This window comes from Cryptomeria japonica, chromosome 1 (assembly GCF_030272615.1).
Source record: "Cryptomeria japonica chromosome 1, Sugi_1.0, whole genome shotgun sequence".
Classification (NCBI taxonomy): Eukaryota; Viridiplantae; Streptophyta; class Pinopsida; order Cupressales; family Cupressaceae; genus Cryptomeria; species Cryptomeria japonica.
Window position 1 is genome coordinate 5,945,889 of NC_081405.1, and position 22,657 is coordinate 5,968,545.

The 22,657-nt window shown below is 38.6% G+C and overlaps 1 protein-coding gene across 4 annotated transcripts in view; it reads right to left on the reverse strand.

Annotated features, from left to right (window-relative positions):
• Positions 1 to 5,468: 5,468 nt before the first annotated feature.
• LOC131036643 (F-box/kelch-repeat protein SKIP4) overlaps positions 5,469 to 22,657 on the reverse strand; it is a 29,717-nt gene continuing 12,528 nt past the window's right edge. Inside the window, exons 2-3 of one of the 4 annotated variants that reach the window (XM_057968575.2) lie at positions 20,883 to 20,926; positions 5,469 to 6,673 (exon numbers count right to left, since the gene is read on the reverse strand). In XM_057968575.2, the coding sequence (XP_057824558.2) occupies positions 5,542 to 6,657 (1,116 nt within the window). In that variant the 5' untranslated portion in view covers positions 6,658 to 6,673; positions 20,883 to 20,926 and the 3' untranslated portion in view covers positions 5,469 to 5,541. Of the gene's footprint in view, positions 6,694 to 20,882; positions 20,927 to 22,657 lie in introns of all 4 variants that reach the window. The other 3 variants (XM_057968574.2, XM_057968578.2, XM_057968577.2) reach the window with 3 other exon arrangements.

The following is a 22,657-nucleotide window of genomic DNA, read 5'->3' on the forward strand; positions in this document are numbered from 1 at the left end:
AAAAGGTGAAGCAAAACAATTACCCTGTAATGGTCTTTTCAGATCCCTTTTGGATCAAAGTTAAATTGTCAAATAGGTATTTATAGCCAAGAAACAGAAACTACAAATTCACAGACTATTCTTGCAGGCTCGACATTTAGTCCAAATTTGTAATGAACTAGACACATCAATAATTCTCCATACAATGAGCAAGCATGCATTGATGTGAATTTGAAATTTTAATAATTCTCCATACAAAGTGCAGACATGAATAGATACAGATTTGAATTTTGAAATAGCGTATTACTCACACCATAGCACATAAAGAAAGAAAATTGTACCTTCTTCGATCAGAAATGGAAGTTGGATTCCGAAAATGAGATATTATTAACGAAGCCTAGCAGTCTTCTGAGCTTGCACAGAAAATATCGTTACTGTTGTCATAAAAATTTGCACCCTTGCTTAGCTATCAACCCAACAACCTTGTGAAACATGGAAACAACCCTGAAGTGTGGGGCCTTGCGCAAGGGATTGAATCTACGGAGACCGGCTTCCTTCTAGACCTGTTATAACAGCTTGCAAAGGAAAAAGGAAGGAGGAAATGCTAAAATGAAAGGAGGTGATGCACCAAGATAAGAGATGTTCCTCTCCCCACCTCGAAATGACACAAAGAATCAATTGAAATACCTTGGAGATGCACAAACTTCAATTGCATGAATGACACCAAACGCATGTATGGAGGGTTAGGTCTTGCTGGATGTCAAAAGAGAAGAAGGTTTCCCACAAGTCACACTCAGAAACAAGTTAACACAGCATATATGTGAGAGAAAAGCCACAAAACATACACTTATAATGAAGCTAAGAAAACATACACAACATGCATAAATCGAAAAGAGGTAAGAATGATGATTTCAATTCGTTCTCAAGCCAATGGCCAAACTTACAGTTGCAGAAATGCAAGAAAATATACAAATCTTCAAGAGAGAAGTGAAAGGACAGAAAGTAGCTCAAGCTAGCAAGGAGAGAACCCTTTACAATGAGGCTTAACAGCCTATTTATAGCAAACTGGTCACAAAGAAGAGACCAATGGTCCAAGAGGGGAAACCATAACTCTAGCATGTACAAGAGAATGTCAGTCTAGGAATATGGGAAGTGGCCAGAATTGACATAGTTGTGTATGCAAGCAACCCAGCCATACCCAAACAAGGCCAAGCCAAGAAGAAAAGTACTTCTTGAAGGTAGATTGTCTAACATTACAAAGTCAGAGCAAATAGACTTGACATGAAGGCCATCAAGTAACCATAAATAAGCATGGTCTTGGACTCCACTTGATGGCAATCCTATAAAAAACATTAAATGCGCCGCTATAGCTCCATGAATGAAAGTAGACAAGTCACAAGAGTTGGTGGAGAATTAAGAGCCTTGAGTGTTGATCATGCCATTTGGAAGTGTTAAAGTCATCGAAAATGAGGAGCCGAGAACCTCAGAGTCTGAAAGGATGAGAGGGAGGAGATAAGACTTCGGATTTTGGGGTTCAAGGAGACAAGATACCTCTTCCCCAAAAAGGGAAGGGGTAGATTGGTTCCTTGAATCCCGAAATCCAGCAAGGGAGGTAAGTCCAGGTTTCAGGGTTCAAGGAGACAAGATACCTCTTCCCAAAAAAGGAAGGGGTAGTGTGATGTCCCCATCAAATTTCTAATATAAAACAAGATTTCGTTAGATATTGTGTAGCTAACTTGAGGAAACTCCTTGTATTATCTTTATAGAACTAAGAATATCAATAGCCAATACAACATAAGACAGCAGCAACTATGCCACACTTGATTAGTCACGCCAGTAGTTCACCATGGATGAGAGAGATCAGTATATAAGAATTTAGATACCGCAATCATGGGATATCAAGGAAACTGAAGAAAGTGTTCAAGGGAGCTGTTGAAACAAATATTATATGTCAAAATAACATACAAGACAGCTACTATATTGACACTGGAGTTATTGTTAAATAGCAAATAAAGATTGGAGGATTTCAGCTTTACATTCCTGTGGCGATACAATTTCTACTACAACTAATCACAATAATTCATGTTGAGGAAGACCAAGTATCCAGTCGACCAAACCAATATCAATAACCACTGCCAATGGGATGAATGTAATCATCAGACTAAATAATCAATTGATTAGTTATTCAATGTATGGTTAGAAACTTAGAACAATGATTGTAATTAGTAATACACAAACAGCATATCGAATTACGAAATACTTATATCAATATCTTCTTAAAGGCATTTGATTATGTCAAATATGATATCATAACAAATAGCTGAGGATGATCCACATAAACAAAGAGGATTTATGTTATACTTATATGTGACAATGGACACTACTTATTGTTATCGAAAATGATCATTAGCTTACTACGATCCATTTCCGAACAAGAAGAAGTTAATGAGTTAATCATACAATTAACATCGTAAGCCATAAACTTATAAAGGGTGTGATTACCATGATACACCCCAAAGGGATGCATTACTATACTTTCTCAAGGCTACCAATGGTTCATAACTTTTAATTAGTTTCCAAAGAGGAGAGAATACTGGGGAGGAGAAGATATGACTTATTTGAAAGGTTGTGACCATGTGGAAGGAGATATTCACCAAGGCAGATATTTATAGAAAGATTATAACAGATTAGAAGTGGAAAAAAGAGAGAATCGGGCAATGATCGGATAGATCGGAAATAATTATATAGTCTGTGACTCTGCTCATAAGAGGAGGACAGGCAATAACATTTTGTTTTGAGGGTATGCATAGGGGATGTGCTTGATACGTATGCCTAATATATGAAACCCGATACAATGTCTGTATGCACTGTATGCAGAATTTAACAGTAATATTATTATAGACTGCAAAACGTATGAGTTACATTTCAATTTATATACATATTGGCAGACCAGATCTGTCTGTCTTTACCAACCATTAAATATTTTTTTAATAATTAATATTTTAAAGCAGTAGTAGTAGTATCAATAATCTATAGAATAAGTAATTAGCAAATACATAAATTATTGGTAATTTTAATTAATTCACTTATTTATGTATATATATCAAAGTTTCCAGACTCGGACTTGGCTCTGACTCGGCAAGGCTGACTCAGCAATGACTCGACAACGACTCGGCAAAATAAGAAAACCCTTGAAATTTAGAGATTTTTAACGATTTAAAACTTGTTTCATACACCCATTATTGAATTAAGCTTAAAGACACTATAACATCATCAAATAGAAGCTAATTTGATCACATACATAAACATACATCCATCACATGCTTAGAAATGTAAATTGTAGCTAAAGGAATTAGAAAACATAGATATATAGAGTTATAAATGTTGTCCAATGTATATAAAATCCATGACTTCAAATGTTCCCAAACATATATGTAACTGTAAAGTGTAAACAAAAACAAGTATATTGGCTCAGGCTCTGACTCAGCCTCATCTATCTGCCTCCTAGAAAGGCGTCTAAGGTAGGTCCTGGATGACTGAGTAGCCATAGTCTCTGCCTGTGATGTGCCAGTCTGAGTAGCCATAGGTGTTGTGCCTGATCATGCTCTATCCTCCTCCTCTGCCATAGCCACAATCTCAGCCTCTTTGTTTGCCTAGTCAGCCCACTCAAGGTCCTCATCAGTGAAGACTGGATCGGTGGACTCAGTGAGCCAATCGGACTCGGGGTCAACTTCCTCTAGAGTGATCGGACTACACTTTTTTAAGTTACGTCGGCCGAGTCACGACCCTCGGACTCGACGAGTGATCGGACTACACTTTTTTAAGTTACGTCGGCCGAGTCACGACCCTCGGACTCGACGAGTCCGAGGGTCATGACTCGACCCCTGACCCGTCCGAGCCCGGGTCAGGGTCACCCGACCCGCTGACTCGCGTGACTCGCCGCGAGTCACGGAACTCTAATATATATATACTCAAATCTGAATAAGAATTAAGTAAGGGTTATAAATATGGATATTGATACAATAATGTTGGCAAATGCACACTCCAATGAGATATTGTAGGTGATTGAAGGTTTTGTCATTGATAGCAACCTTGCAATCCTATGACACCGGCAAGACAATTTATCGGCACCAGCAACGACAGACTCTACACCGGCACATAGAACACCGGCAGTGAAAGGAAGTATACCGGCACCCAGGCCGACAGGAATTTTGTTTATAATATATTTTGTAATTAATTGTAAAATCATTATAAGCCGACTTGACAAGTTGTAAAATGACTCATATATGTATGAGATCACTATAGAACATTTTAAAAGGAAGTAGATAGGCGAAATAAGGCAGACCTATTATGTGAATTATAGGTTAAGGGTTTATGTATAAAGCAGAGCTTAAACCGGTACTGGATCTGGCATAGTAGATGCTATTTTGAAGCAATACAAGACATTGGATTTGCATAATCCATTTTGTAAGTCAGTGAGACTTCCCATTTTGTAATTGAGCAATGAGCTCTAGGCACTTGGCCTTCCTGCATGTGCAGGGCCCTATTGTAGCAGTAATATTCTCTTATTGGCCGGTAAGTGAATATTGTGGGTCACAAATCCCACCGAGGTTTTTCCCACACCGGGTTTCCTCGTTAAACTATTGTGTTATGGTGTGCTTTTCATGTGGTTGATGTTATCTCTGTTTATTGCATTACTTTTTGTTTATCGGTATATAGTACTAATATACTTTTCATGTTTTACGTTAAGAAAATTATCAAACCGGTTAGATACTGATTCAACTAGGGCATAATTGGTCCATGGAACATATCTCCGGTCGGCTCTCGCTGATGGACCAAGGGTGTCATAAAATAACAACAATTACCATTGGTCAGCTTCTTTTTTATGAAATAGATCTATATATTATTGCACGAATAATTTACCAAGCATTCACAACTGCAAAAAAAAAAAGAAAAAAAGTGGATGGAATGGACTCATGTCCCAATGCCACACTGTGGCCAAAGGCCAGGAAATCATTATACTAAAATATTGTGCAGCGCCACAAAAGGAACAACCACTGCATCAGAAAGCCCCAAAAAAGAAACAGCCAATCAAGTTAACAAGTTTTAAACAACATTAAAAAACTATGCAGCAAGAGCAATAAAGCCAGTGATCAGGGATAAGTCGTGGTCATCCAGTTTTGAACTATTGGTCACTTATGACTTATCAACCTATTAAATGAAGAAATTTTAAAAATTTAGTTAACTGAAGAGGATACCCTGAAAATGGTAGTATCTAGTCTATGAGATATGGCAAGAACTAATGAAATCCACAGTCCACTGTACCAGAAAACAACAGAATTATATATGAAATATTCGATATATAAGGTGAAAAGAGCTTTATAAGAGCTTAAGCAAGCAAGAAGCTATCTACAAATAACCAATATATAAAAACAGTTGTTTGCTAGAATAACTATTCATTGATCAATTACAGTGACAAAGCGTTCAGCTACAAAGAAAGAACAATCAGTATGTATAATATAAATAGGTGAGTTACACAGCATTTTCAATAGATAAAATATTTCAAATTGAAAGGGTCTTACAGCTAAAGATTACATCATCTGACAAGGACAACTCAGCAATTGAGGAAGTCACCAACATTCCACTACCCTTTTCTATCTTCCCTGTGTCTATCATCACTGTCTGCAGACCCCTTCCTATTATATAAAGCATGTTACCAATTGCAGTAATCCTACAGGGCGTTCTTATCAAATGACAAGACAGCCTCCCAACAAATACCCAGCACCTATTTAACCTGTCCAACATCATCAGTTTAACACCCGATGTTTGATCTACCATGTATATCTCACCACCAACCATTATTGCAGGCCCATACCAATTCATGGTCATTTCATCATCAACAGTAGACCATGCATTGTTAGATGTGTCATACGCAGCTGCATAGGTAGCTAGCCTTAAATTTGTACTGATATGTCTGATATATATTTTACCATCAAAAGCTAATGATTCCCCAATGTCAGGCAGAACATTTAGATTTTCATGTGATGTCCAAGTGTTTGCTTCTGCATCATAGGTTTCCCAAGACATCAAATCCCCTGACCCCATTCCCCCAATTGCATAGAGACGACCATTGCAGGCTTCAGTAACAAAATAACACCTTGCTATATCCATATCTGCAACTCTCTGCCACTTGTTTGGTAAAGGGTCATAACAGTATACCTCATTGGTAACATCTTCAGTAAAACCACAACCACCAAGCAGGTAAAGTCTCCTCCCAAGAACTTCGCATGTCATGCCATATCTTTTTGAACATGCAAAAGGGAGGCCAGGTAACTCTTTCCACCTTCGCCTTGTAGGATCAAGCACGTAACAGTGAACACATTCATAACTATCTCTACACAATGCATAAATCCAATTATCTGCAATCCCCAAGCTTTGACGATATGAATATAGAGATTCGGATGTTAAAAAATCTCTCCATTTCTTAGAAACACATTTCAATATATGATGGTATCGGCGCGGAACCCTTGATAGGCAGAGAAATGCAATGTCATTAGGCAGACCAGAAATTAAAGATGAATCAATAGCTTCAATATTTGACGTCTCACACATTTGAATCCCTGTCTTCTCCTCATGCTCCAATAAATGGTCTGATTCCAGATGCTTCAGCGAATCCATATACAAGTGCTTTTACCTGTGGAAAACCTACACTCACTGAGACGCCCAACATATAAGGCATGGGGTTAACAGTGTAATCTTATTGCAATGTTAGAAAAAGACCCCTATATGCTTCTACAAAAAGTTTCAGAGGTCAGCTATCCAATTCATTGAATGGAAAGTGATTCAATCAGATTCATGCACACATTCCAATTACAGATGTTTCATGCTACATAATCAAATTGGAAATTAAAAAAAAAAGCAGCTAAAAGGTTTTGCAAATACATTACATTACAAAACTTTCATTATAAAAATGCTCAAAGCTACTGGTAAATCTACTTCCACATATATAATTAAACATCAAATGACTAAAATTTGAAGTACAATATACGTGCCACATCCTGATGCGATATCAGTACTATTGAACTCAACTGAATAATTGGGCAATACTCTGGGATAACGTGTGCCCAATTCAAGCAAGTTAAAGCATAAAATGTTGGCATTAGTTGGTTTCCATCATAAAATATAAGCTGAATTTTTTCCATAAGATGAAACCTGGAATAATTAAAAAAAAAATCTGTTTTGGGCCACGTCATAGCCCTCTGCCAATTCTCGGTCAGGTTTATGAGATTATAGGTTCTTATTTATATATGGAATCTGTGTTTATAAACCGGATAAAGCATAGACAATTACAGATATGTCTCTAAAATGCTCAAACTCAGGATGTAAGAATCACCAATGTCCCCAAGTGACAGTTACACGCAATTTAGACGTCTAAATATCTATCAACTAAGGATAATAATAATTTAATCTAAGGGCCATAATATTTAAGATGCAAATTACTTTATAGATTTGAGTGACCACTCCATTTATCCAACTTGATTAGTGAGTGTGATGTATTTGATTACATGCAACGCATGTGAGCTGGCAATAGTTACCCAAGGCATGAGCTTGGCTTAGCAAAAGTTACCCAAGGCAAGTGTGGTTTGGTTTTGTGTCATATAATGCTCTAGCATACCATTAAATAGAATTGCATTCACCGAATGACTTCTTTTTATTGTCTAATCTAATTCGATTTCTACATACCTAGAGCTTGTGTGTGCCTACGGGGAATCAGTGGGTCTTTTGCAATTTATCTATGTTGGGGCGTCTAGCTAGAAGTGGTTCATAACAGTAGCTCACCTTTCTTCTGTCACACATTTGAATATGTTTACTTCCTAGCTAAAGCTTAAACCTTTAAACCAAAGGGATAGGGCAAACAGCACTAGCAGGAGGTCTCCAAACCCTGGGATGCCTCATACAAATATGAGATCAGTTGCAATAAGAGAGAACAAAAATTAGACCCTTCATGAAGCTGAAAACATGCTAGTATGTTCACAGTTCAAAGGACACAACATGGAAAGTGCACCATATCCTCAGTGGATTATCAAAGGAAGATGTGGGAACTGATAAGAGAACAGATAATGCTCTGTACAGAAAAGAAACACAAAAAAAAAAAAAAAATCGTCTTAAAAAATCTATACTAAAGACCTTTACAATGCACGAGCAGTTGCCACAATCTATAGGTCCAGCTTGTTGATTTTATGATCAGACTGATAACAAAGAACATAAAACAATAAAAGCAATACACATAACACAGTAGTACCCTGGGAAAACCTCCCTCTTGGAGGTGAAAAACCCAGCAACAATTATCTCAGTTTATATTAGATCAAACACAGTAGCACAATTACAACATTCCCATGCTAGGGCAGACTTATCTGAAATGCTATGACCTTGACAATCCTTCAAATGCAGATCGTTGTCACTGTTACTTCATTCGGCAGCACTGAAGGATGTTCGCTCAGCTTGGAATACAAGTTCGCCAGCCTTTAGACAGATTCAAGAACCCTCGGTGATTTGCTGATTGCAGAGATAGGAAATTTGCTGATTGATTGATATATGAATGATCATAAATCATCTTGTATATATATGAATTAATGCCTCCAATAGATCATAGTCGGCCTTGTAGTTTTGGAGCCAAGAATAGGATCAGACCTTTAATTACAAGTTACATATAGGTCGAGCCTAATTACAAATTACATAATTGCACAAGGGGTTCGCCCATTTAGGGTCAGACCTAAATACTTTACAAGTTACACAAATTACATGCTGCCGCCCATGATTACATAAATAACTTAAACTAGAATCCGATTCTAGCTACATATTTCAACACTCCCTCTTAGCTAGAGAGGATTTTATGAATAATCAAGTCACATAGAGGCTACCACAATGGCTACTCCCATGGATGAAATACATGATACGTTCACCATAGCTACTCCCAAAGGGTGAACGAACTCATCATGGAATTTCTTCCATGATACCCACCATACCTACTCGCAAAGGGTGGAACCACCATGCCTACTCGCAGAGGGTGGAATTTCTTCCATGATACCCACCATACCTACTCGCAGAGGGTGGGACCACCATGCCTACTCACAGAGGGTGGAATTCCTTCAATGATGCCCAACATACCTACTCGCTGAGGGTGGCTCCACCATGCCTACTCACAGAGGGTGGATCTACCATACCTACTTGCAGAGGGTGGAACGAAAACTATTACACAAAAGATGAGTCTTCCTCTGAAGTTGAAAGAAACTGGCTCCCTCTAAGCCTAACAAGCTCCCTCTGAATGTTATAGCCTTCTTTTTCCGAGAAAACATCTTCAGCCACCAACTTAGTCTCATGGCAGCAAGCTGCATCTCCATTCTTCAGCCTGCGTGACTTTCCCACAGGATGTATCAAGCTCATCCACCCTAGAATGCAATCTCCGTCCTAAAAACATTCAAGAGAGGTTACAATAGTTTAAGACTATCACATGATTCGCTATCCAATGAATTGATAACAGCATGAAAAAATCAAAAAATACTTCTCTTTATAAGTTAGTTTTCAACATAACCATCCACTTAGATCACACTGAATCATTTGATGATCGTTGCATGGCCTTCGGCCCTCGCCATCACTCAGAATCCATTCTCATCTATAAGCACTTCATAAGTACCCTCGCCACAAGAGTGTGAATTTAGTTTGAAGTCTAGACACTGCTCTAATCTCTCAGTCTACAAAAAGGATACGGGATCTACCTTCAAGCTGTTAGGCTTTATAGAAGGAACCCGCTCTGATACCATGTTGATTTTATGATCAGACTGATAACAAAGAACATAAAACAATAAACGCAATACACATAACATAGTAGTACCCTGGGAAAACCTCCCTCTTGGAGGTGAAAAACCCAGCAACAATTATCTCAGTTTATATTAGATCAAACACAGTAGCACAATTACAACATTCCCATGCTAGGGCAGACTTATCTGAAATGCTATGACCTTGACAATCCTTCAAATGCAGATCGATGTCATTGTAACTTCATTCGGCAGCACTGAAGGCTGTTCGCTCAGCTTGGAATACAAGTTCGCTAGCCTTTAGACAGATTCAGGAACCTGTTGTGACCATTTCACACATCGCCCCATCAGGCTGGGGACCCCCTCTTTTTCTTAGGGTTTTGCTTTCCCTTTGTTGGTTTTTCTCTCTACAATGTTGGGTTTTGAGTGAGTGAGTGGTTGCCTAGGCTGGTTAGTTTGGGGTTTCTTTCAAGCTAAGTCTAGCCTAGTTTTGGGAGGTCGTTAGTCGTCTACCTGGAACCTTAAATGAAGTATTCCTTTCAGGAGAATCAGGATGGTGAGATTGAAGAGCAGGGTGGATAGGTCTAAGGTCCGAGTAGGTCCAGTTTGACGGTTTTCTTGTTAAAGTCCTGTTTGCTTCCAGGTCTGAGTCGATTGAGCAAAGTCAGTGATCAGAGGGAGATCGGAGTGGTTATTTCAGAAACTGATGAGCAAATGCACCTGATGATAATTGAAAGAGTTTTGCAGGAGGGAAATGAAATGAACCAAGGTAAGAAACAAGTCCAAATCTTGATTTTCGCTCCTGACCCTTCCAAAGGGTCCAGAGCGAAAATCCTTCTAGACCACCTTTTCTTCTCAGTTTTGGCTAAGTGTTGCTTTCTAGGGCATGTTTGAGGGTGAATTGATATGTTTTGCCTAGGGATGGAGTTGATTGATTTTTGAAGAACAAGATTGTTGCCTAAAGGAGAATTTCGCTCCTGACCCTTCCAAAGGGTCCATAGCGAAATTCATCATAAACCCTATTTCTTGCCTTGGATAGACTTGCAACCTTGTTCCTAGCTTGGAAAATGACCTAACTTTGCCTTATGAGGTGGTTTGAAACTTGAAAAGTGAGCAATATGGTCTGGAATGAGATTTTCGCTCCTGACCCTTCTAAAGGGTCCAGAGCGAAAATCTTCTTAAAGCTCATTTCTCCCTAACTTTGGCTAAATTTTGATGTGTAGGGTATCTTGGAAGGAAGGTTGGACATTCTTGTCACCTTTGAAGATTTGAAAGCATGAGAAAATGAAGAATTTTGGACAAGGGAAATTTCGCTCCTAACCCTTCCAAAGGGTCCAGAGTGAAATTCCCAAAAGGCTCTTATTTTGCATTGAAGAAGGTCAAGTTTTTTTGACGTGGATGGAAGAAGAATAACTTGCTTTTGCCTCTTGAGGTTGTTTTGAATTGAAAAAATGAAGGATTTAGCCCAAATGGAGAATTTCGCTCTTGACCCTTCCAAAGGGTCCAGAGCGAAAATCTCTATAAGAGACATTTCTTGCTTGGTTTGGTCAAATTGAGGTGTCCAAGACATGATGAAAGGAAGAATGAACATATTGAAATCCTTGGGCATGTTTAGAAGTTGTGAAAATGAAGGATTCTGGTCAGGAAAGGAAATTTCGCTCCTAACCCTTCCAAAGGGTCCAGAGCGAAATTCCTTGTAAACCTATTTTTAGCCTTTCTTGGACATGAAACTTTATTCCTAGCACAATGAAACATGAAATCCTACCTTGCAAAGAAGTTTCAAGTTGAAAAATGAAAATTTTGGTCAAGATTGAGAATTTCGCTCCTAACCCTTCCAAAGGGTCCAGAGCAAATTTTCTCAAAACTTCTTTTTGCTATCAAAGTTTTGCTAAGTCAAGTGTGGGATAAGGTAATATCAAGAAGGAATTGCCCCTGGGAGTGACTTGAAGTTGCAAGAAATCATGAAAGATGAAGGAATTGAGCCTAGAAGAGATTTTCGCTCCTGACCCTTTGGAAGGGTCAGGAGCGAAAATCAGGTTTTAGGGCAATTTTCCCATCCTTTCATCTTCAAATCACCTCCAAGGCATAGAACATCTTGCCTCACTCCTCTCCAAGTCATGAAAACCAAAATCTTGTCTTAAATTGCAAGGAAAAAAGGAGAATTTAGAAATTTCGCTCTGGACCCTTTGGAAGGGTCAGGAGCGAAATTTTCATTAGGCTTCAAAACTTTCCTTCTTAGCAACCAAAATCCACTTTGAGGCAAACCAAATGCCTTCCCACACCCTTGTCTAAGTTTAGTTTTGTCCAAAATTTGGAAGAAAAGATGACTTTGAGGATTTTCGCTCCTGACCCTTCCAAAGGGTCCAGAGCGAAATTTCTAAATTCTCCTTTTTTCCTTGCAATTTAAGACAAGATTTTGGTTTTCATGACTTGGAGAGGAGTGAGGCAAGATGTTCTATGCCTTGGAGGTGATTTGAAGATGAAAGGATGGGAAAATTGCCCTAAAACCTGATTTTCGCTCCTGACCCTTCCAAAGGGTCCAGAGCGAAAATCCTAAAACCTATGTATTCCTTTCAAGTTTATGCTAAGACAAGACTAGACCAAGGTAGAAATTGCCCTTGACCACCTTTGAGTTGATGTTGACTTCCAAAAGTGATGATTCTAGGTCAGAGTAAGATTTTCGCTCCTGACCCTTCCAAAGGGTCCAGAGCGAAAATCCTAAAATCCCCTATTTTGCCTTGCAAAAACAAATCAAACTTGGATTGGGTGAAAGAAGAGTACTATTTCCTAGCCTTGAGTGGTGGATTCAAGATAAAATGATGGAGTAAGCCCAAGAAAAGAAAATCGCTCCTAACCCTTCCAAAGGGTCCAGGGCGAAAAACCCTAAAGTCACCTTTTCCTCCAAAATTTAAGTAAAGCTTCGCCTGGACTACGGTGAAAGAAGCCATTTAGAATGCCTTGGAAAGATTTGGATCTTCAAAAAGTGTGAATTTTGAGCTCAAGAGTGAATTTCGCTCCTAACCCTTCCAGAGGGTCCAGAGCGAAATTCAGGATAAGTCCTGTCCCTGGCTAGGTTGTTGAACAAAAGTGACCCTTTTCGCCTTGAGAAGATCAAATCAATGATAGCAAGTTGATAAGTGGACTCAAACTAAGTAAGTTTTGATGAATTTAAGTGAAGGAGACTAGAAAATTGACCTGAGAGGTGAATTTCGCTCCTGACCCTTCCAAAGGGTCCAGAGCGAAATTCCTAAAAAGATGGTATTTCCTTCAAAAACATTGATGAGCCAACATAGTGATGGAGATAAATATACCCTGGAGATTGCCTTGGAGGAGGTCAATGATCAAACTAAAGTGAATTTTGACCTAAAAAGTAAAAATCACTCCTGACCCTTCCAAAGGGTCCAGGGCGAAATTCACATTTTTCACCTAATTTACTCATGTGAAATGCTAAAATTTGAAATGCAAGACTTTGATTAGGTCAAAACAAACATGAGCTTGCCTTCCGGAAGATTTTGGAGTCAAGAAAACAAGGTACTCAAGTCCTAATTGGAAAAATCGCTTCTGACCCTTCCAAAGGGTCTCCTGACCCTTCCAAAGGGTTCAATGCGAAATCATCAAAAAGCCTATCATTCAACCCTGTTAGATTGAGTCAAAGGCAAGTTACAAGATTGTGAAGACAAGGGCATCGGAATTTGCAAATCTAGGATGTGAAGATTTTGATTTATGAAGTGAGCAAGTCGAGATAAGGGGTTCAAACCATCACTTTGGATATTTTGATGCCTAAGGAGGAAAGAAGCTTTATTAAGCCTTGATCAAACCTTGACATTCCTAAGCTAGCCCATAATTTTCATTAAATTCGCCAATCTCAAGACATTTGGGAAGCTAAATCAAGTTCACATGAATTAAGGCATTTGCAATTTAATTAATTAATTTTTAAGCATTAAAACAAATGAAAAAACCACCCTTCAAACCTTGAAATTAATTTTAAAATTTTAAAAATTAAGGTAAGCGCTCAAGCCTATTATTTTGTCTTTTTAAGCAAGTCGGCCTCCTTCCAAAAGGGGATTTTATTTATTTTATTGCTAATTGACCTAAGTCGGCCTCATGAGGAATTAGGATGAGCGCCCTATATAAGGGAGATGTATTGTGGACAAAATGCAAATCATTCATTCATTATTCAAATGCGAATTTGAGGAGCAGATTAGAGGTGCGAATTTCTTGCTAAGTTGGAGGCTAATTTTCAGAATTTGCTAAGGTTTGGAGGCTGATGGAAGGCGAAGTTCTTTTGAAGGCTGATTATTCCCTTGAAAGGTCTTAGATCCTATACTTTAAGATATTATGCTCAAAGACTAATTTTAAGTTTTTGTGTAGGCATCAAATGACAACCCCCAAAGCCGGAGGATCTACTACTCGACAGGCTCTCATCAAAGAAGATCAGAGGAATGACGAATTGGAGACCAGGATCGTGTCCAAGTGGAGTAATATCGGAGACACCAACCTAGGAAACTTCAATGTGAGGAAGTTTCGAGAGGCCCCTTACATCGGAAAGCCATCACCTGTTGCAAAGAAGATAATTGAGAGTGGCATCATCAAAGCTGCAGGTTTCCCTCCCGCAGTCAAGTGTCATGAGTTGATGATTGAGTGCACCCGACACTATGATTCACACTCAAGGACGATCGTGGCCGATGATGGAACTATCTTAGCCTATCTTTCGGAGGAAGCTATAAGTGAGATTTTTCATCTCCCGGAACATAGAGACATGGTCTACAAAAGTCCAGAAGGAGCTAGGTCGATCTATGAGGATGATCCTGATTCCTGCCTGAACTTCATCAACAAGAATTGGCTACTCAAGAGCAGACCTCGCCTGAACAAGATTCCAAATACACCGCACAGAATCGACTTCCAAGAAGAGTTCAAGGATTTGATAACCTTGCTTAATCGGGTCATAGGTGCTTCTCAAGCTTTCTTCTTTGATAAACGGATGTTCTTCTTCATACAGCTGATCGTCCAAGGAAAGGGAATGCTCAATTGGGCCAGAATCATTAGTAACAGCCTGGACATACAGTTGAGAAGACTAAGACCTACCAAGTCATTCCACATGAGTTCATATGTTGTATACGCCTTGATTAGAGGTTTTGAGTATGCAGGACTACCTCACAGGGGAGTTGTTGGAAGAGGACCCGGAGAAATAAGAGTTTGTGATTCTTATGTTCAACTACATCATCCGCCCAGAAGTGACTACAAGCTAGTCAATGACACCTTCACGATGAATATCACCAGGATATTGCAAGGTGGGATTCACAATTGACTGTCTCTGGACGCACAAGAGCTCGTGAAGAAGCATGGTGCATGGTTCATTCAGTTTCCAAAATTCACATACATCAGAGTTCATGGGTGTCCTTCACCTCCCTTCATGTTGCCAAGATATCCAACAGATAGGATAGTACTACTTGAGGTGACTAGACAGTTGGCAGCTTATGCGAAGGCATCCAGACACAAGCATGGAAATGGAATTCCCGTGCCCATCATACTAGGGAACTTAGTTGAAGTGTGTCCTAATACTCAAGCCGCGGAAGATGCAAAGAAGGAATTATCTATGTACTCATTCACATCCTTTGCCTCGAGAGAGAATTTTGATCCCCATGGTCATATGGAAGAAACAGTTGGGAAGAAATACAGGGATGAGTCTCAGGTGGAGGACTTTTGGATGAATGTCCAAGATGATGTCGAGGTCAAAAGAAAGATGCATTCCAGGTTGCCCTTGGATCTCATCAGGAAATACAAAATTTATAGAGTAGCCGATCAAGCCCAGGATAATGGTAGATACCTCCAGTCATCCTATGAGAAGGAAGACAAAGAAGTGAAGATAGATTGGAATGAACCCGAGGTTTTAGACTTGAGAGCTTTGATGGCTCCCGTTTTATCCTGCACTCGCAGATGGGTGGATGTACAACATCAAAAGTTGGAGGAGCAGAATGTATCTATGACATTCACCTTGGAAGCAAGACCAGAAGAAGGAGAGGCAAGTGTGAGTGAGAATACTTCTCATTCCAAAAGATCAAAGAGGAAAGAAGGACCTGAGAAGAGAGAACCTTCCAAGAAGAAGCAGAAAACGAATCCTGATCGCCCACCAAGCACATCTTCTAGGCATGAAAAGGAAGCAAGTCAAGGGGAAGATCAGAGGCAGATAGTATATGAAATTGATGAGTCTATGGAATCCATGGTACAGAATGATAAACAAGGGAAAGGATAGACACCTCAGCATTCATCAAGTCAATCTCCCCAAATTGGTGCTAATGAGGAACATGAAGAAAAGAATGATGATGAAGCAACATCTCCTTTCTGGGAAGATAGACCTCTACCTAAAGAAATACAAGTGAGGGAAACAAGATCTGCCATTCCTGTTTGGCTGAAAGAGAGGCTGACGAGGGTAGTTGTGGTTGAAGAGGAAGAAGATGTATTTGACTTGGAAAGCCTTATAGGAAATTCTCATAAAGTAATAGAGAAGAAGAAGGCCACAAAGATGTCAAAGGTAATTAGAGATGAGACAAGATCCAGAAAAGTGCAAATAGCTACACCAGTGGCGGACAAATATGAGGATGAGATTCTAGCAGAAGAATACGATCTAGAAACATTTGATCTTGGTCCACTTACCACCGAGCAGGCTATGGAAGAAACAACTGATTCACTGAAAACCCTCAAAGACAAACTCAAAGAGGAAGTGGGAAAAAATAAGAAGCTTGAAAAGGAGGTCAATGCTTGGAGGAATTATTTTAGCCATCTTAACCAGCCTTTGAGACGACAGGATCCAGCAATATCTCCTTTACATGCACTTCCTCTTGAATCAATAAGTGAGGCAGAAAGGGCGAAGAACCTAGTTCAACTCATGAGTTCTTGGATTGATGAATCTCACAAGGTAGCCGTTGAATTTGCAACAAGAATGATGAAGACAGTTCATCAAGCTATCCAAGTCTTTGAGATTATCCATAATCTAATGATAACTGTAGCTGCATTCACTCACACTAGAAATGTTATCATCCCGGTCTTACAAGTGATAAGAGAACATCATCACAGAAAAGGTCATCTTTTGCAAGGAAGAGAACATCATCACAGAAAAGCAACGAGATCAAATGTATACTACTATGTTCCTGATTGAGAAGACCAAAGAACTTGAACCTGGGTGGGAGACGACTCTTCTCACGGCTTTTGATCAAGTCCTTCACTTGGAAGAACGAATGAAGAATCTTCCTGAGATTCCCATTGCTGAGATTGAGGGAATTGTGTCCAGATTCATTGAATATGCTAGAAAAGAGCATAGGAAAGGGAACAAAGTTCTAGATGAAAAGTTGTTATAGGATGATGTGGCAACTTAATTCCTATTGGTCTATGTCTCCTCGGTATTTGTGCAATTTTTTTTTATTGGCTATGGATTAATAATGTTTATCTAAATGGGGACTTTTTGTAACAAACCCTAATTAGGGTTTAGGTGTCAAAATCTCAGCAATTGATCTTCTTTTGATCCAGGCCATTCATTGTATTTGAGGATGCTATATAAGCCCTCACTCATTTCATTTTAAGGAGTTAGAGAGACAGAAAGAAAAAGTTAGAAAGTTGGAGAGAAATAAGTTTAATTTTGTTAGTAGCAAATTTGAGTAGTGAAGAGAGAAAGTTGAACAATTGTTGTTATTTGGCTATGAAATCAATGAAATATTGAAGTTATGGTGTTTTGTTGCAATCCTTGTGGCTATCTTCATGGTTGTTTATCTTCTTGAATCACTCTTAGTAGAAATATCATTTAGATTTTAAGTTTGAAGGACGAATGTTGTGCCTAATCTTTGATAAGACTCACATTCCAAACTACTAGCTTCTTACTGATTGTAAGAACACCTTGTGTGGTCAACTGGAAACATTGAAATTGATTAAGAGTTCAATTATCATTGGAAGTATTGGTACGTATCTCCCTAATAGTATCTATCTCCTTGGTAATTTGAAAATCATGAATACCCTTAGAAGATCGCACCAATTCCAGTGGAGTTGTAATCCTTTGGCGATGCTGAAATTGGTAGAATCTTATCAAGACCAGCCTTCATCAAGTCATTCTTAGGATTAATTTAAGTATCTCTTCCTTGAAACCCTTTATCTTTTGACCTTTTTTGAAAATTTGTTAGTATTAGGAAAATCCTGTTTCCTCATTTGGAAAGATAGTAACACGGACAAGCTTTCTTTGAAAGTACGTAAGGCCCCTTGAAGAAACAGCAAACACAACGACCACTGGTGCTTATCCGCGAGTAGAGACCCTACAAAGCAGAACCTTGAAGTCCTTCTGATTGATCCTTTTTGCGATATCTTCAACATTCGGAGACTTTATTCAAGAGAGGATAAGGTACCTTTAGGTATTTTATTCTGTGTTTGGTCGTGTACAAAATACACATCAACAGAACCCTCGATGATTTGCTGATTGCAGAGATAGGAAATTTGCTGATTGATTGATATATGAATGATCACAAATCATCTTGTATATATATGAATTAATGCCTCCAATAGATCATAGTCGGCCTTGTAGTTTTGGCACCAAGAATAGGATCAGACCTTTAATTACAAGTTACATATAGGTCGGCACTAATTACAAGTTACATAATTGCACAAGGGGTTCCCCCATTTAGGGTCAGACCTAAATGCTTTACAAGTTACAAAAATTACATGTTGTCGCCCATGATTACATAAATAACTTAAACTAGAATCCCATTCTAGCTACATATTTCAACACAGCTGCACAAAAACCCAAAGGCCTGATTCCTGTTTCTTCACAGACAATGGGTCTCCAAATTCGGTCTACATTAAGAAGGAGAAAAATATCCACACCATGGCAATAAATGGTCATTAAGAAATCACCATATGACAGTAATAAGGTGTTTCCTACTTCTTTGAATGATTTGGTTCCTAGGTTTCATGTAGAACATTGTTCTCTAATTCATTTGAATATTGTTTTCCTTGTTAAAGAAAATTAAATGTTAGCAAGCCTCCAGTGTTCTTGTATCATAAGATGTCCGGCACACAGTTCTCTGTTTGAAATCTATCATTACTATGCTTCATATGTTTGAGTAAAACCAGAATCAAATGGCCTGCACCTAGTGTATCTCCTTGACTTCATTATCTCATGAAATATATAGATGAAGTATAGAAATAACACATCTCCTGATGTGGACACCCCACTTGAAGATCAGACCAAAGACTTGTTAGAAGGAGCATCATACACCTTGCATAAATAGTATTTTAATATTATTGTAATTGTGGTACCTCATAAAATGGGGCGTCACATTGGAAAGGGATCTGAAATTTCCTTAGCAAGACATTGATAAGGCATCTTTGATTGGTCAAATACAGCTGTGTTTAAGAGCATGCAAAAGCAATTGAATGCTCCAAATTGGAGTGCTTGGTTTGACTAGGTGGACACCTTAATTCTAGGGGTCAAAGAATTCTTGTGAAGGCATTGCATTCTGTTCACAGGATGTATTCATAAGGTGTGGCACATGGGTGAATTGAAAAGAATGACCAAGTTTGAGTTCATGGTTTTGTAAACTACTTGAAGTTTCATAATTTACCTTGTGCCTTGTTATCCTCTTTTTCTACCTTGGAAATTTTTGAACTTTTCATGCTCATTAAATTGACATGTGTCATTGAGTTATTGCCCCAAATGTCATGTAGAGTTTCTCGAATCACATGTGAAAGCTTCTTTGTCATTTTGGCTTGGTTGTGTGGAAAATATTGGTGCCCATGCTGATTAATCCTGATTGCAAATGTCCTGAATCATTTGGCAACGTCCAATTGCTTATTAAGACAAAACTATCAAACTTCGGTCCTCAATACTATCAAACTTTGGTCCTAGTAAAAAGTGTCACGAGTCAAGTCATGAAATCTTTTCAACCTGGTTATCAGTGCAAAAATGATTAAATGTTTGATCAGATCTCAGTGGTAGCAATATGGGTTTCCCATACAGTTTGACAGGTGTGCCATCATACGGTACATTCTGGCAACTTTATTTTTCTCACACCTCACAATTTCACAAAGTCACAAAATGGTCAGAAAGATAATAACAAGTTTCTATAGGTTTCTTCGAGGTTTGGGCATGTTGGTTTCTGGATAATTTTGAGTTTTACCACAACCATAATTGATCCGCATGTTTGAATTTATAGTTTTGACACATGAACATGACGTGCACAGCATAAGGCTTCCTGGAAAGTTCAACAGTTGGTCTGCAGCGATATTTTATCTCATTCTCGACAATTTCACATAAATAAATGGAGTCACAAGATTTAAATGCACTTGTTGTTTCTGGAATAGATTGTGTATGACATTTCTGATGATAAAAAAATTTCATATACAAGCTAATCCAGAAATAACAAGTGAAGTTTCACATGTGGAAATCTGATAGCATTAAAATTTAAATGCAATTCGCAATTTGTGTCTTGGAAGTCATTATTTGAATTTTGCACTTTACAAATTGTCACAAGTTGATTATTGGTGCGACTTCTCACTAAAATGAAAAAAAAAAAAAAATCCAATCAGCCAAAGCATGGGGTCTTAATGTTTATCCACGGCCATAATAGCATTACAAGGCTGTTCATAACAAATCACTAGAAAACTTGAAAGGCCAGTTGACACATTTGCAACTCACAAATCAGAAGGGTGGGGTTGCAGTGCATAATCAACAACTTGCAAATTATCTTATTTCTGAATTCTGCAACCATTAATGAAGGTGAATATGAGATATTAAAACTCTTACATAGGAGGTTTAGAGGTTACATGCACACATGCAAAAATTGGGTTCCATGTGTAAAGTTCTAGCAAGGTGTTAAATTGTTGGAGGTTCAAAGTTTTAACGTGTTCGCAAACATTGCTTGTTGCAATTAAAACCACACTTCCAGTACACATTAAAAAAAGAAAGGTAAAAGTCAAATATGAATTTTGTAAAATGGAGTTGTGCACTTTCATGACATATTTGCAGCTGTGCATATGCACATGGAACCCACAACCCGTTCCCACAACCCCAAACTAAAAAAAGAAATACAGAGTGCAAAGTTAGCATACCAGTGAGCTAGAAAATTGCACACTTGCCGAATTGCCATGCATTCCTGCAAGGCCAAAAAAGGAAGTTACACATCCACTTCAAAGGTGAAATGTTGAATCATGAGGTTCACATGCACATAAATAAGAAAAGCAAATAATCTAAACTGCACCTCCCACACAGTGAAAGGTAAAAAGTCAGAACACATTTTTAGCATTGCATGGTTGCAGACTCCCATGGCACATTTGCGACACTGCAAAGTGTGAGGGAACCTCTGCCTCCCACAGCCCCCTCTATTCATGCCCTCCTATGCTTACACAACCTCATAGAATGCCATGTTTGTAAGGCTTTCGCATGAGTTCATTGAGAAAGAGTTAGAACTTTCAAGCAAACAAGTTTATTGTATGTAAATTCCATCTCCCTACCTTTACCGGCATCTTCCCATTGTCTGCATCCTCCTATACTCACACAATGATTCTTGAGTGCCTGAAGTAAATTTTGAACACCCATCAAAGACTACATGAGATGAAGTTTTATTAATATTGCAGAGTATCAATGCCTCTAACAGCAGCCTCCCTGCCTGTGCAAAAATGGTATGTTTTGTAGGTAAAATGTGGAACCACAGACAATGTGTGTGAGCTGCCTAGAAAAATGCCCCCATGAAAAGTTAATCTCATGGTGCTATTATTACACAATATGCAGATAGAAAATATGCAGAGGTTGAAGCATAGAAAAGGCGCTCATCAATTGCAATGGCTCCAGGTTATGCACAAAATATACTTGTTGGAATGACTGTAGAAACCTATATGCAAAATTACAGTTGGTAGATGTAAAGCTGAATTCCACAATCCACGCCAGCATCCCCTTAGAACAGAATTTGGATGTCCATCAAAACATGTTGCAAGAGGGATTTCTAGATAGTATTTTGAAACACCTCAAAGAAGTGTGGTCTCATGGAATGAAATGAGCACAAAATAAGCATAAAATGGATCTGATTAAATGAAATTTTAAAGGCTTTCAAGTTTAAACATTGTTGGCAGGTATAAATCCAAGTTCTAATTGAGAGGCACCTCTAAGGCCTGTGCTAAATCAGGAGCTTTGTAACAGGGTATGGACAGCCACTAAAGGAGTAATTGAAAAGAATTCGTCATATGTTGTAGTTGCAATTTCTCTGGTAGAAATTCAAGCAAAATGAAGCAGCTTAGACAAGGGTGCCAGCTGTAGCCAAATGCCTCGAAGCGATGTCACCTTGTGGAATACAGTGCTAGCGAGATTTATGCAAACTGGTTTTCTTCAGAACCCTGTAGCCAAGGCTCTTAAGATAATGTCCATGTTTTCATCTATTTTAGGAGGATGTCTGATGAAATCACTAAAGTTTTCATATGCGGATAAGAAAGGTGTCGGAGCTGTTGGATCTTTTTGAAATCTCAGAAAACCCAAATGGACAATAGTATTATTTGGTATTTGCTTCTATGACATTTAGTAACATTCTTCTTTACCTGTGCCTGAATTGGAGGTTGCAAAGGCAAGAGGATTGCAAGTGCAATTGTTTCAGGGCGAAAGTACTACAAATTTCCCAAATACTACAACATCAGGCACTTTTTGTTACATTGATCCAGAATGTTCGCAGATTGGGTTTCTAGGAACCAGATTAGATATTTATGCTACCTGCAAAGAAAACAATGAGGTTCATTCCTTCGAAGAATAACAAGAAAATAGGTTATTGCATTGGTGGAAGCTGTTGAAGAGAAGTAAGTACCTACCAAACTGTACATAGGAATGTATTACTGGCATCTTG